The sequence below is a fragment of the Calliphora vicina genome, chromosome 1 (assembly GCF_958450345.1).
Source record: "Calliphora vicina chromosome 1, idCalVici1.1, whole genome shotgun sequence".
NCBI classification, from domain to species: domain Eukaryota; kingdom Metazoa; phylum Arthropoda; class Insecta; order Diptera; family Calliphoridae; genus Calliphora; species Calliphora vicina.
Window position 1 is genome coordinate 4440092 of NC_088780.1, and position 15423 is coordinate 4455514.

At 27.6% G+C, this 15423-nt stretch overlaps 1 protein-coding gene across 2 annotated transcripts in view; it reads right to left on the reverse strand.

Annotated features, from left to right (window-relative positions):
* LOC135949262 (putative uncharacterized protein DDB_G0267840) overlaps positions 1-15423 on the reverse strand; it is a 168003-nt gene that overhangs the window by 121499 nt on the left and 31081 nt on the right. The window contains exons 4-5 of one of the 2 annotated variants that reach the window (XM_065498767.1): positions 10873-10986; positions 2795-3094 (exon numbers count right to left, since the gene is read on the reverse strand). In XM_065498767.1, the coding sequence (XP_065354839.1) occupies positions 2795-3094; positions 10873-10986 (414 nt within the window). The remainder of the gene's footprint in view (positions 1-2794; positions 3095-10872; positions 10987-15423) is intronic. The other variant, XM_065498768.1, reaches the window with a different exon arrangement.

Here is a 15423-nt window from a genome sequence, read left to right on the forward strand (position 1 = left end):
ATTATTATATAAATAAAACAAAAAGTCGACTTTTTGACTTTTTTCGATTTTTGAACAGTCGAGTTTTCAATGCTTCCAGACCAAACTAAACTAGGGTTCTATAATTGAAACAAAAATTCGACATTTTGACTTTTCTTGATTTTTTAACAGTCGACTTTACGACTTTTGCTAATTTTGTTAACTTATGAAAAATCAACGTTTATAAAGTTTTGCATAGTTTCAACTTTAATTAATCGACTTTTATCCTTTTAACTTTTAGTCATTTATGAAAAGTCGAAGTTTCGACTTTTTTACCAATTTTACTGTAAAAATACATTTAAAATTAAATTTGTCAAGGACTTTAAACCATTTAATTAATAGTTAAATAATTTTTTTATAATTTGACAAAGTCGACTTTACGCCTTTTTTAAACGAGGGTTAAAGGGGTAGTTAAATGTTTTATAATAACTTTCTTCGATTTTTGAATAGTCGGCTTTTCGACTTTTGTTAATTTATGAAAAGTAGACTTGACTTTTGCATAATCGAAGTTTCGCCTTTTTTAATAGACTTTTATTCGTTTGACTTCAAATCCGGTTTGTTTAGTTAAAACATAAATTAAATATTTAAATAGTCCACATTTTCTAAAGTCACCGATTCGATTTGTGAACTTTCTTAGTCGACTTTTAGTCATTTATGAAAAGTCGAAGTTTCGACTTTTTTTTACCTATTTTACTGTAAAAATACAATTAGAATTAAATTTATCAGAGCTTTAAACCATTTAATCTGTCAAAGTCAACTTTACGACTTTTTTAAACAGGGTTCTTTAGTTAAATGTTTCATAATAACTTTCTTCGATTTTTGAATTTTCGACTTTTGTTAATTTATGAAAAGTAGACGTTTCTAATTTTTTATATTTCATATACTTTTGCATAGTCGACTTTCAAGTTTTTGCATAATCGATGTATCGCCTTTTTTTAATCGACTTTTATCCGTTTGACTTCAAATCGGGTTTGTTTAGTTAAAACATAAATTAAATTTTTAAATAGTTCACTTTTTCTAATATATGAAAAGTCGACGATTCGACTTGTGAACTTTCTTAGTCGACTTTTAGTCATTTATGAAAAGTCGAAGTTTAGACTTTTTTTACCTATTTTACTGTAAAAATACAATTAGAATTTAATTTATCAGAGCTTTAAACCATTTAATTAATAGTTAATTTTTTTTTATAATCTGACAAAGTCGACTTTACGACTTTTTTAAACCGTATTCTTTAGTTAAATGTTAAATGTTTTATAATAACTTTCTTCGATTTTTTAATAGTCGGCTTTTCGACTTTTGTTAATTAATGAAAAGTAGACGTGACATTTGCATAATCGAAGTTTCGCCTTTTTTTAATCGTCTTTTATCCGTTTGACTTTAAATCCGGTTTGTTTAGTTAAAACATAAATTATATTTTTAAATAGTCCACTTTTTCTAATATATGAAAAGTCGACGATTCGATTTGTGAACTTTCTTAGTCGACTTTTAGTTAATTATGAAAAGTCGAAGTTTCGACTTTTTTACTGTAAAAATACAATAAAAATTAAATTTATCAGAGCTTTAAACCATTTAATTCATTTTTTAATAACCTGACAAAGTCGAATTTACGACCTTTTTCAGTTAGTCGACTTTTTTCGATTTTCTTGAAAGTAAATTTATAGAACCATACAACCAACAAACATTGTTGAAAATTTTGACGATCCATTAAGGTGAAACTGTATTTCATAATTTGCTCGAAATTGGGGATGCAAAACTCTTTTCCAAAAAATAATAGCAAATGCTGAAAATTAATTTCAATAATTTTAAATTTATTAAAATTTTCTTCATAAATCAAACGATTAAACGAAATTTAAACACCGATGGCCACATTAATACTCACTCGCACACCCCAGTTAAAAACCACTCTCAACAACATTTTACGGTCGTTCGTATTAATCAAAGGTGGTGCAACAATAATAAAAAAAAAATTGTTAACAATTTCTGGCCGTAACAATTTTCTTATCAACACCTTTTGGACTGCAACAGTTTAAAGGCTGCAGAAGAAGACGTTTTAAACATAAATGAGCTAAAGGTGATGAGATTTTTATGTAAATTTTGTTCAAACGAACGACAATCAATATTTGAGACAAAGTTACAGACATTAAAAAACTTAAACAGCTAAATGAGTCAGGCCAGAGAGGTTGACGGTTTAACAGACATTAAAAAGCAGGCGGCTTAAATCAATAAGACTAAAACTATAGACTAGACAAAATCGAGTTGGATTGGATTTTTTAATGAGCGGGACCCACCCGAAAGGTAATAAAATTTTATATATTTTTTTTGTTTTTTCAATTCTTACATAAAGAAGCTGAGTTACTGGCTGTAAAATGTTGTTTAATAAACAGCCTTCTCACACAATAAGTGTTGTTTACTCTCATTAAGAAGAAAACTAGTAAAAAAAGTCATAATTGGAAACATGATGACAGATTCCAAATGCATTAAAATGGATATGCAGAGAGGGGAATTTCAATATAAAGTCTGGTATTATATAGAAAATATGTTTTAATTAATCAGTGTTAAGATCATTAACATTTGTAAACAAACTTTCAAAACAAACCTTAAGTAGCTAAATATTATTGCATTAATTAAGAAGAAAGAGAAACAGAGAAATTTACATAATTTTTTTCTTAAGAACTTTCCCCTTCCTTAAGTATCTAACTTAATAAGTTGTGAATTTAAAACTAGAATCCAATTGGTTTATATTTAAATATAGAATGTTATTATTATTAAAACTTACCTCAGAATTTTCAGCTTTTTTAATTAAATCCTTGTTTTTCGTTGTTGCTGTAGTTGTTTCTTTGGAAGATTCTTTATCTTTGGAAGATTCTTCGTTTTGTTTGTTGTTTGCAGCATTTGTGAGGCTGCTCTTTGGTTTTTTATTATTTTGATTTATTTTTGCATTTGAATTCGTCGTTTTATTCGTTAGATTAGTATTATTAGTCGTTGCATTTCTGCTAGTGGTTTTAGAATTTTGTAAAATTTGTAAATCCTTTTTTAGTTGCCCAATATTACGTTCTTTAGTTTTTATTTCCTCCAGCTGTAAGTATAGATCAAATAAAACAATTCATTAAATACATATTTAATTAATGAAAATACCTAAAAATGTTTATGAATTATTCAAAATTATACCCAGAAATAAGTTTTATTTTTTTGCAAAACAAAAAAAAGCTTTTTCGAAATTTTGTTTAAAGTTTTATTGTGAATAACATTAAAATTGTAGAAGAAAGCTTTTTGTGAAAAAGTTTATTTTCTAAAAAGATTTATTTGTGAAAAAAGTTTTTTGTACATAATTAAAAAAGCTTTTTAATTTTTTTTTAAATCAAAAAAGTTTGTTTTCAAAAGTTTTTGTTATTCAACACCGTGCTCTTCCAAGCTTTGAAGTTTAATTTGTGAAAAAATTATTTTTATAATTTGTTTAAGCTTTATTGTGAAAAACATTTACATAATTATACAAAAATCTGTTGGAACATTCCAAAAAGCTTTTTGCAAAAAAATTTATTTGTGTAAAGAAATGTTTAACAAAATTAAATGAAAGCTTTTTTAACAAAATATATATTTACTTTTCCACTTTTAAATTTAAAAAAAATTTTTTTTATATATTTTATAAAAAAACGTTAAATTTTTTGAGAAAAAGCTTATTTTCAAAAAGTTTTTATATGTGAAATAGCCTTTTCAACAAAATGATAAAATTATTTCCCAAATAAAAAAAATTAAGTTCAATTTGTGATAAAAAGCTTTTTTGTGTATAAAGCTTTTTTGTATTTTTTAAATTTATTATTAAAAAAAAAGTTTTTTTTTAATATTTATTTTAGACAAAACTATTACAAAGGCTTTTTTATCAAATTAAAATTAATTTTTTAACAAAAAAGCTTCTTTGTCATACATATATCAAAAAAAAGCTTTTTTAAAAAAATCTATTTTGTAATTTTCTTTTAGTTTAATTGTAAAAAAAACATTCCCTTTGCTTTTTGTAAACACTAGAAAAGCTTTAACTTTGAAAAAAACTAAGTAACTTTTCCAGTTTTTATAAAACAAAAGTTTAATTTTTCTTCTAAAACAAAAAGTTTAATTTTTGAAAAAAAGCTTTTTTATAATTTTTTTTTCAATTTTATTATGAACAACTCTTTGTGTAATGTTTTTTGCAAAAAATGGTTATTTTTGAAAAATATTAATTTGTGAAAAAAGAATTTTTTATGAAAAAGCTTTTTTAACAAATTTAAAAAAGCTTTGTTCACAAAAAAAGTTATTTTAAGTTTTATTTTGAAAAATATTTAATTGTACTAAAAAGCTTATTGTGAACATTAAAAAAAAGCTTTATTTTTGAAATAGATTTATTTGTGAAAAAAAATTAAAAAAAAGTTTTTTGTTAACAAAAAAGTTATTTATTTTTTTGTAAAAACAAAAAAAAATATTTGTGAATTTTTAAGAAATTTATAAATTATTGGAAGATTAAAAAAAAAGCTTTCTTTAAAAATTTAAAAAAAAATGGAAATTTTAAAATTTTTTTTTTAAATCTTTTTAACAAAAACCTTTTTGAAATAAAGCTTTTTTAATGATTTATTTTTTTAACAAATTAAAAAAGCTTTTAACACAAAAGATACTTTTTCCATTTTTGTTTTAGTTTTTAGGAAAGATTTTAAAATCTTTAAGAAATCTTCCAATAATTTATAATTTATTTAAAGTAGAAACATTTTCCTGAAAGCGGTTATAAAATATCTCTACTTTATTGGTGAAAAAAGCTTTTTAGTGAATAGTTTAATTGTGAAAAAAAATCCTTTCTAAATGTGAATTTCCTAAAAACTAATATTTTTGTATATAAATACTTATGTATGTAAATAATTCAATTCCACATAAAAAGTATTAACAAATCACGTCTTTGAAAAACTTAATTAATTATGTACTTCAATTTTATAATTAACAAATTTATGACTCGCATAATTGTCTGCAAGGTAAAATAATTATTTTGTTATGGTTTTTAAATTAAACGTATTTTTCTTTATTTTTATTATTTTTTTTATTTTAAACTAAAACATACATAATATAAATTCAAGCATATGCCTGCCTAAACGTGTGCTGTAAAACCACAAAATCGTGGGAAGTTTTTATGCAATTTGGCCTAAAGGCTGCAAAACGCACACACTCTTTCAAAACCATATAAATAAAATAGATCTCTCAGCTCTTTTACCAAAAACGCACAATTTTTAAGCATAAAACATTCAAAACACTATTAAATAACTAAATAATGTGTCTTTTTTTTTGTGGTAACTCGGCAAAAAAAAATAAAATAAAAAACCCGCTTAAATAGCAGCCGCATAAACATTCTCCTTTGGCCGGTTCGCCACATGCAGCCAGTTTTAAATACCGCTTATGATTTTGTACAAAAAAAAGACAAATAATAATTTTAAAACAACAAAATGTTGGTCAACTTAAGAAAACCGAAAAGTTGTGTTCAGAAAAAACATAACGAATACCGAATGCCAAATTAAAATTTATGGCTAAATTTAATAAACTAAATGACATGTGCTAAAATTATTTAAAACAAACTGCACAACGCACACTTGCAGTTTTCTTATTTTGGTAAAGATTTCAAATTATTTATTACTTATTAAAAAAAAAAACAAAAATTTAAGTTCAAATTTAACGAATTTTTTTAAGAAAGAAAAAAAGTTCATTGACTTGTCCAAATTTTAATGCTAAAGTTTAGTTGTTTTTTATGGTCGGTATTTGACGGCTTCCTGTTACACCTTTTCATTTAGTACGAGAAAACAATCCCTTTGGCTGCATGCCTGTGTGTCTGACAGTCTGCTCTCTAATCGCATTTCTACACAACATCCACCAAAACCCGGTGATTACCAAATAACAGCAATCGAACATATTTGCACGCGTACACTTGGAGAAATGGTGTGAGAGAATTCAGTAAATTAGAAAATCCAAAAAAGTTTGCTTTACTTAACATTTAATGTTCAATTTATTATATAACACGCCTCTAAAATGTCCATTATTAAACGTTTACTATATAAATGAAGACAAAATATCAATATGCCTTTGCTGGTTGAGCTTTCAAAATAATGGGAGCAGATAATGCTCAGTATGCCTCATAAAATTACTGTCAAATAGTCCTTAGAATTACTAATTATGCTCTGTAAACTCAAATACATATACTTATTTTAGACAAGTTGAATGCATCTCAATTAATTTATATTTTGTTTTATTTTTAGTGTATGTCTGCACATTGGCCTTAGGCTTCCAAAAATAATATTAATGTTCATTCATTCATTCATTTTTTGCCACACTAAAATCTACCAAAAGAATATATGAATGACCGAGCGAACCAGTTTCAAATAATAAACAAATACAAGCCTCTACAAGATAAGACTTGCCGAAGAACATTTATGAATGAGTCACAACAAATTTAAAGGATTCAAATTGCAAAAATATTTTCTCACGCATTTTGCTAAGAAATGTTAACAAAATGCTTAAAATGTTAACATACTTTAAAAAATGGGAATAATTACCAAACAAATTTTAGACAAATGTGTAAACATGACTTTTATTTAAGTGGTTTTTGAATTAGTTGGTAAATAGAAAATCTTTGATACAATATTTTAAATAAAATACAATAAGGAAGCTACAGCAGGCATCAGAAGAGAAGATTTTTACTGAGAAGCAGTAAGAATTTTGATATTTAATAACATTTTCAAAATTCTTATTCTTAATTTTGAAAAATTTTGTTAAACCAATTATTTTAGAGTACAAAAGACAATTTTAAATATTTTTATAAACAAAATTTAAAATTTTTGTTTTCAAAACTGTTTTTGAAAATTAAAAAAAAAAATTTCGAAACTGTTTTTTTAATTTTTTATTTTTAAATTTATTAGTGAAAAAACGTATGACAAAAATATTTTTGGTTAAAAATAATTCGGTTTAAAATTTGTTTTTCCCGACAAAAATATTTTTGGGTAAAAAAAATTCGGTATAAAATTTGTTTTTCCTGATTTTTATCCATTGTAGGTCCAAATTACTATAGTCTTATATACATCGTTGCAATGGACTTTGGAATATCTATCATTAGATATCCATATTGTCTATATTAATGACTTAATAATCCAGATATATGTAGAGGTTTTTCCTTATATCTCAGCCATTTGTTCGCCGATTTCTCGAATTTAAATATCAACTAAGCCGGGTGAATTCCCGATATATTGATGTATCAATCATTTTAGTTAGTTTTTTGAGGGCTACGGAAAGTTGATTTCAACATACAGACGGACATGGCTATATCGACTTCCCTATCTATAACGATCCAGAATATATATATGATTTGTGCGTCGCAAATGAAAAATGTAGAAATTACTAACGGAATGAGAAACTTATATAGAGCCTTGCTACTCATGGTGAAGGGTATAATTAGTGGATTTTATCAATAGAACAAATTTGTTTTAATAAAAATGATTTCATTATATTGCGGCTTAGATCAAAACTATTTGAAATTCGGATCAAAATATCATAAAATTAAATCTTGTATTGTGGAGGTCAAAGGTCAATATTTTATCAATTTTAAAAATACGGCCAAACCTTCTTGATAACCAAACTTGATAAAAAAATATGCACATATACAAATATTTGCAAAATTAAATTTTTGTTATAGATTATGTTAAGAAAATTTTATAATTAACCACAAAAATCTTGTGCACCAGTTTCATTAAATTTCATTTCACTTTTTATATAAATTTTAATCTTTATGAAATACTTTTCGTTATATTTTTTATATGAACAATGTTCAAACGTTGACCTTTAACCCCAAAAGTTATGTATTTTTAACAAATTCTAGCGAAACTTTAACTGAATTGACCGCAAATTTTTTCAATCTTTAAATTGATGGAAATAATTCCAAAATTCACTATTTATTATGGATTTTTTAAAAGAATATTTCATAATTAATGACTTTAGAGTCAAAGATATCAAAAAAAAAGAATGTTGGTGTGATTTTGGATCCAGTTGCATTAAAGGGTTAAATTTTTTATTTTTCACTTTTAATATAAATTTTATATTTTTATGAAAATTCACAAATGTTTTAATATTTGACCTTTGATCCCAAAATGTTGGTATTTTTTCAATTGATTTTTATCCTTTATTAACATTTTATTTTATTCAAAATTAAAATTAGATTAAATCTAATAAACATTGCAAAATTAACTAATTATTGTTGACTTTTTTTGAAAGAAAATTTTATAATTAACCAGTTTAGAATCAAAAATGTTGGGGTAATTTTAGCTTCAATTGCATTAAAGGATTTATTACTATTTTTTTACTTTCAATATAAAATTTAAACTCTAATTATGTTCGTTATATATATTATGAAGACTCCGAAAATATATATAACCTTTGACCCCAAAATGTTTGTGTTTTTAACCGATTTTTGTGAAACTGAATGAAATTTGAATCGAAATTAACCAGTAACGAAATAGACACCATATTTTTTTAATCTTATGCATACTTTGGGGTTATATTGGCTGCAGTTGCATTCAAGGGTTAATTTTCAATTTGTTTACTTCTTACCATTATTATACCCTTCACCATTAGTGAAAATTCCTTTTGTAATTTCTACATTTTTAATTTGCGATCCCACAAAGTATATATCGTTATCTTAATATAGAAAAGCCCTAACTCGTGATTTTTTTAAGTCGAGATTTTTTTTGTCCAAATATGATATATAGCGAAATTGTACTTGAATTCAAATATAACGATTTTAACGGCTGATTTAAAGTTGCATAATGCTATTTGAAAGCAATGCCTCTCAAACTGTAACATATCTGTGGGCATTATTAACATTAAATAAAAGCTTTGAGTTGATCATTGATCGTAAGTATGGCAACGCTGAATGTTTGCTGCGACTCGTATATTCGAATTCGTTGACAGTTAAAGAACATTGTAGAAAGTTCACCAGAGATGGCGTGTGCTCTAGGCTTCGAATATACGAGCTTTGACAGTTAAAGAACAATCTAGAGTGCAGATGGCAGTGTTATAAATAGTGGCAGAGGTTGCAGTCGTTAGTGAGTTTATCAGATACGCTATTCGAATAAACATCAACTGAGTGCCTTAAAGTGTGCTGTATTTTTCAAGTAAATTCGTGTATATTTTAAAGTGTGTCTGTATTTCTGGGAATTTAAAAACGTGTATAAAAAAAACACTGAGTGGCTATTTAATGCTGTTGTTGTACATTTTAAATAAATAAAGAGTTGTTGCAATTTCCAAACTACTAAACGGCTTTTATTTGCAATCAAAAGTATCCGATTTATTTAAAGGAAATAAACCAACGTTTTGAAAAGGTTAAAATGTAACGATATATTCTGGATCGTTAAGCTGAGTCGATATAGCCATGTCCGTCTGTATGTTGAAATAAACTTATATACATGATTTATACATCAATACGTATATCCGCTATAGACCCGGTTCGGTTGCTAGTTAAATCGAGGAAATAGGCTAACAAATGGCTGAGATATAAGGAAAAACCCAGGACAACCTCGATTTTTTACCTATTTTTGATCTTTATATGGATTACAAAGTCATTAATATAGACAATATGGATATCTAATGATAGAATTTTCAAAGACATTAGCGACGTATATAATGCCATAGTAAATCTGACCTACAATGGGTCAACATTTTTTATCATTAAATTTTTGTCTCTAAAAAATTAAAAAAAAATTTTAAAATTAAAAAAAAATGTTGGGCATACAATTTTATTTTTTATAACCCCCAGTAACACGAAGTCTGGTTGTGTATTAACTAATAGTTAAACTGACAGTTTTCATACAAAAATATTTTTAAACGACAGTATAACTATTAGTTAGGCCATAACCAGGGTTCGTGTTCATGGGGGTAAAAAATTCAAACAAAACAAATTTTGAAATGAAAATAAATAAATTTTGTTTTGTTTTACCTAAAAATATTTAGAATTTTTATTTTAAATTATAATTTGGTGAAGTGTATACAAGATTCGGCATAGCTGAAATATAAATAAATATTGTATTTGGTGTACATACGATATTTTGATTCAAATTATCGTTGATATTATTTAAAACAATATTAAACATATTTTTAAAATTAACATTAAAATTTTTAATAATTTTATATCGAAATTATCAAACAAATTTTTTGAGGTCAGTAAAAAATTTTTGAAATGCTTTTTGTTATATTTTCATTAATAATTTAAACTTTGTCCGCGAAGAAAATGTGAAAAAATTGCGAAATATTGATTTTTGTATTTATATGAATTTTCTAAACAGAGTAAAAAATATTCTTTACGAGTTCATTAAGAATATCTTCTTAACAGTACTCAAATTGCATCTTTCAATATGGCGAAATTAAAAGAAACGAATATTAAAAATAACATGAACGGACATGCTTATAGTTAATAGCAAATCGTTTTAAGGTTATATATAAATTGGTTTGAAAGTATCAAATGAATCGGAGAAATTCTACGGTACTTTTGTATTTTCGCTCTTGTAAACAAATTTTCAAACTTCACAGCCGATCTGAGACGGGTTAACTAAGTTCGATTATACTATGTAATTATTTTCCAGAATGTATTTTTAGGTTTGAAGAAACTTTGCTTTTTTTCCTTTTTCAGCAGGCTGTTTATTTTCCCCACACGATTTTAAAAAATATAGGGGAACTAAACATTTGTATCATCTCTCAGCTGTCATGACATGTCATCTGTCAAAATGTGTTGAAATAATAAATCTCAAAACTCAAGTATTAAAGTATGTTCAATAATAAAAAAATACAAATAATAAAACTAAAAAAACTTACCAATCGTGATATTTCATTTTTGGCAGATTTTTGTATTTGAGTCAATCGGATTTCATAAGAATCTTTTAATTCGCGTATATCAGCTGCTTTACGTCTATCAGCGTCGCAATTAATCTGTAAAAAGTCATTACAACGCAAATTGGTTTCAAATGATTGACTTGAATTCCCACATTAATGCAATTTAATTTGGGGGGAATGAGGACGTACACAAACACTTGTTAAATTTTAAATTTCAAAAGAACGGCCAAATTCAGTTTTTAACTTACATACATGCAAAATTAGTTGAAAACAATTTACAATAGCTTTGGAAAATATTAATATTAGTAGTGAGGCAAGATTTTTATTTATTATAGTTAACTTATATTCAACTTAAGCAAGAAAAGGAAACAAACACTCCCTCTTTCCAAACACACAACTGATCCTGATAATGTCATTTGCCAGTGAAATATTACAAAGAAAGCAACATGTTGTTGCCTACAAAATGTGAGTGAGAGAGAGAGAGAGTAAGTGAAAATTGAATTTTTTTAATGGAAACAAACAAACTTGAAAAGAAAACAAAAGTAAATTCATTAATAAAATTAATGATTGGCAACCAGTGATAAGAGCGGCCAATGATGGTTTATACACTTTGAATGATAGCTGGTCATTACCGTGTCATCATCCCTTTTTATTGCTATAAAACATTGAGGACTCTGCATTATGAAAACAGTTGCGGTTGTTTAATTATAGTGAAAATGTGGCGGTATTATTTGGTCGCTGTTATCATCTGCTGTGACACTTCCTTGAGTGCTGCGAACAGTACTGGCGACGGCAGTCTTACGATACCCTCTCACTTTAAGAGCAAAGTAAAGCTAATTGACTACACGAGCCGCATATTTTGCAATTCTCAAGTGAAAGTGGTAAATGTTTATTTCGAAAATGAAACTTCATTAAGTTATCCTGGACAAATATTAAAAGTGCTTAATGATTGTGGCGTTTCGCATATTTCCTTTAGGTAAGTAAGTTATGAAACATGCAGATGCACTCTGGTTTTGAATGGAAATTCCCAATGCACAAATTATTGCTTATGAATTTTAAAGGAATTTGTGAAAACAAAAGATTTAAAACTAAATTTCGAATACAAAATTCTATCAACATTGTTTAGATGCATGTTGCTAGAAAATCCATAACAACAATTTTTAAAACACTAGAGTGAATTATCAAATTGTTACAATTATAATTTCAAAGGATAACAGTTCCAGGAAAAATGTATCAAATTCAGAAATAGTATTGAAGAAGCTTTGCACAGTACACTATGTCCGAAAAACCCAGAGTAGCGACAATAACTATTTCCCGACAAGCTAGCCTTCTTGGTAGATACATTTATATAAACCATAGACAAAATTATGAAAGTATTGTCAGTTATAACGTGGGGCTCCCATATGAACTTTCCTTTTGCAAAAGCAGCATTAAATCGTATGTTTGCAATTATTTGTGGAAATAAATCTGTAACTTATGAACTTTTAATAAACATTTGAGTTAAGACTTTAAAACATCAGGAGAGCGGTCATAGGAAATTTTGTCTTCTTTTAAAAAATGTATAAAATTTTTAAGAATTCAAGAATTCATAGAAGAATTTTTACAAAATTAAGGAAATTTTTTTTATAATTATAATTTTTAAAATTCCATAAACTGTTGAAATTTTTGATCACAATGCTAACGTAAAGAAATTAAATTTTCTATTAAGAAACCCACAATTTCCAAACAAAAAAAATCCCAAAAATGGGATTTTTTAGATTTTTGGCTCTACCAATTTGATAACAAAGTTGGAGCTATAAATCCCCTTTGCTTAATATTAAAACACATATTGGGACATACAAAAGCAGGTTTTCATTTTTTGAAAGCAGCTATGCGATTAGGCTCTGGACACCACCTAAAAAAAATGTTACCTTTCAGCGAAATTTTTCCCACTTTTATCTTTTATTTTGAAACATTTGTACAATATGTGTTCAAGATTTTCGTGAGTACCTGCCGCAAAGGCCCAAACTCAAGGTGCTCCCAACACCGGATAGAAGTCAATGCGTCTATCACCGCCAATGCATGACTTAATGTACATACATTTTGCAACTTTTCTCGAGCTATCTCATCTCTGTCTCAATCTCACAGTTCAGCTAGTCAACAAGATAGGAGACAATTGCCAGACTAAGCCACGCACGCTCTGAACCTATAACCCCAAACCGCTACTGTCAAGGTGCGCCCGAGCTACTTGATAAGACTCAAGTCAGCTGCGAATTTAAAAATATTAAATTCTACCCAGAAAAGAGGCCCGTGCACCTCGGAGTATCGGTTTCACTCTATATTTACCCTTGAAGCATAACATCAAAGTGTGGAGTGTTACTAAGATGTCCAAACATGACCCAAGGGGTAAACGCTGTGACATTTGTACAATATAAATTTATTAAAAGTATTGGCTATTGTTAGTTACAGTGTAGCCAGATGTGGGGATTTGTCCCCAATTTGGGGATTTCAAGAACAGAATTTCGTGGGGAGGGATTTGGGGATTTTAACAAAATTTGGGGATTTACATCCATTTTTGGGGATTTTACATTTTTAGACATTAGCGGTATTCACAATGTAGAGTACTTGGCCTAGTAATAAAGCAGAAGAGCTATTTATTGACAAACATTTCAATTTCTAATCTATTTTGTTTTATATTTTAAATAATCATATTTTATTTCTTTCATTTCTTCAGAATTTGATGAAAAACACAAAAATTTTAGATTTTTCGTTTCCAGGACACTACTTTGATAATAAAAAAATTAAAAAAGGATTTCATCAAAAGTTCACAGATATTAAATTGTTTTAAATTCTTGCTAAACACAGAAAGCTGAATCATTCTCTAGGAGCCAATTTTGGACTTCGTATTTAAATGTTAATTACACTGTGCGAAAGTGAAAAAAATTTCAAAAAATTTCAGAAACATCCTCAAATTCAGAATTTATTCTAAAAAAAAAGTTTTCAATCATGTTCGTCCACTTATCGTCGACCTGTAACTTAAGCTGGCCACACACGGTTGATTTGTGATTATGATTTGTTCGTGTTCGACATCTTGTTACCTGTTAATGGGGATGTGCGCGATAAAAATCACAAGTAATTGAAAATTTTCAATCACAAATCAGGCGAACAAATCATTCCGTGTGGGCCAGCTTTAGTCAGTTTTTGTCCGACTTTATATTTTTCAACGGGTTTGGAAAGAAAACTGATTACGTTTTAAAATACCGTGCATCTTTTGATACATTTGTAAGTTATAAGTATTGTTTTTGTTAAGAATATCTAAAAAAAAAAAACAAAATTTGATTTTAATAGCATTTCAATACTTATACCAATGCATTGATATACATTTTTATTGCAATATATAAAGAAAATTTAGTTCTTAATATGTCTTCTGTATATGTATATAACTATTTGTGTTGAATTTTATTTGAGTTTGAAATATTTTTAAGAAATCTATATTCATTAAAATGATTTTCGGAAGTGGGCATTATATGGTAAATTTCGTATGTTATTATGCCAGATTGCAACTTTAGTTTGTTAAACTCAACATAGTAAAATTTAGTATTAACAATATAATTTAATTTTTTTATGGTGACAAAATTGGAGATTTAAATTTTGAAATGGGGATTTTTTGGGGACATCGACTTTCAGATTGGGGACATAAGGTAAACTTTTTCTGGCAACACTGGTTAGTTATGACATTTTCCCAACTTTCCGAGCCAAAAGAACTGCTTATCTTTTGAGGACAAGAACGAATCAAGCCAATTTCGGATACTCTGTTCCAAATTAAAACGTATCCCAGAGAGACCGTTGCGCATCTATCGAAACAAATAGTGGTCGGAAGGGGCAAGGTCTGAACTATAAAGCGGGTGAGGCAAAACTAGCCAACTACTTCATTCTAAATATTTTTTAACAGGTATTGCAACATGTGGTCGAGAGTTATAATGATGTAATATTACGATGTCATGTTTGCCCTCATATTCTGGGCATTTGTCGGCCAATGCTCTCTTCAAACGAATCAGTTGCGTTCGGTACAGGTTCCCTGTGATGGTCTGGATAGATTTCAGCAGCTCATAATGGATAGGACCCTTTGCTCCCACCAAATACACAGCATTACCTTAGCGCCATGGATATTTGGCTTTGGTGTCGATTCGGCTGGTTGGCCGAGCTTCACATAGGATCTACTATGCTTCGGGTAATCGTAATGGATCGATTTTTCATTGCAAGTAATGATTTGGTGCAAAAATTAATTTCTTTTATAGCGTTCAAGCCTCATTTCGGACATGCAAAATGTATGGTACGAATGGTAACCAATTTTCCTGATTTTGGATGAATCCTGCTGCTCGCAAACGTTTTGAAATTGCTTGTTGAGTTTGACTGCAATTTTCATGGAGTAATGCCTTCAATGCTTGGTCTTCAATTTATTTTTTGGCTGGCCTAGGCGATATTTGTCTTCCTTGTTAAATCACCACTTCCGAACCGCACAAAACATCTTTCGCACGTTAAAACCGGTATTTA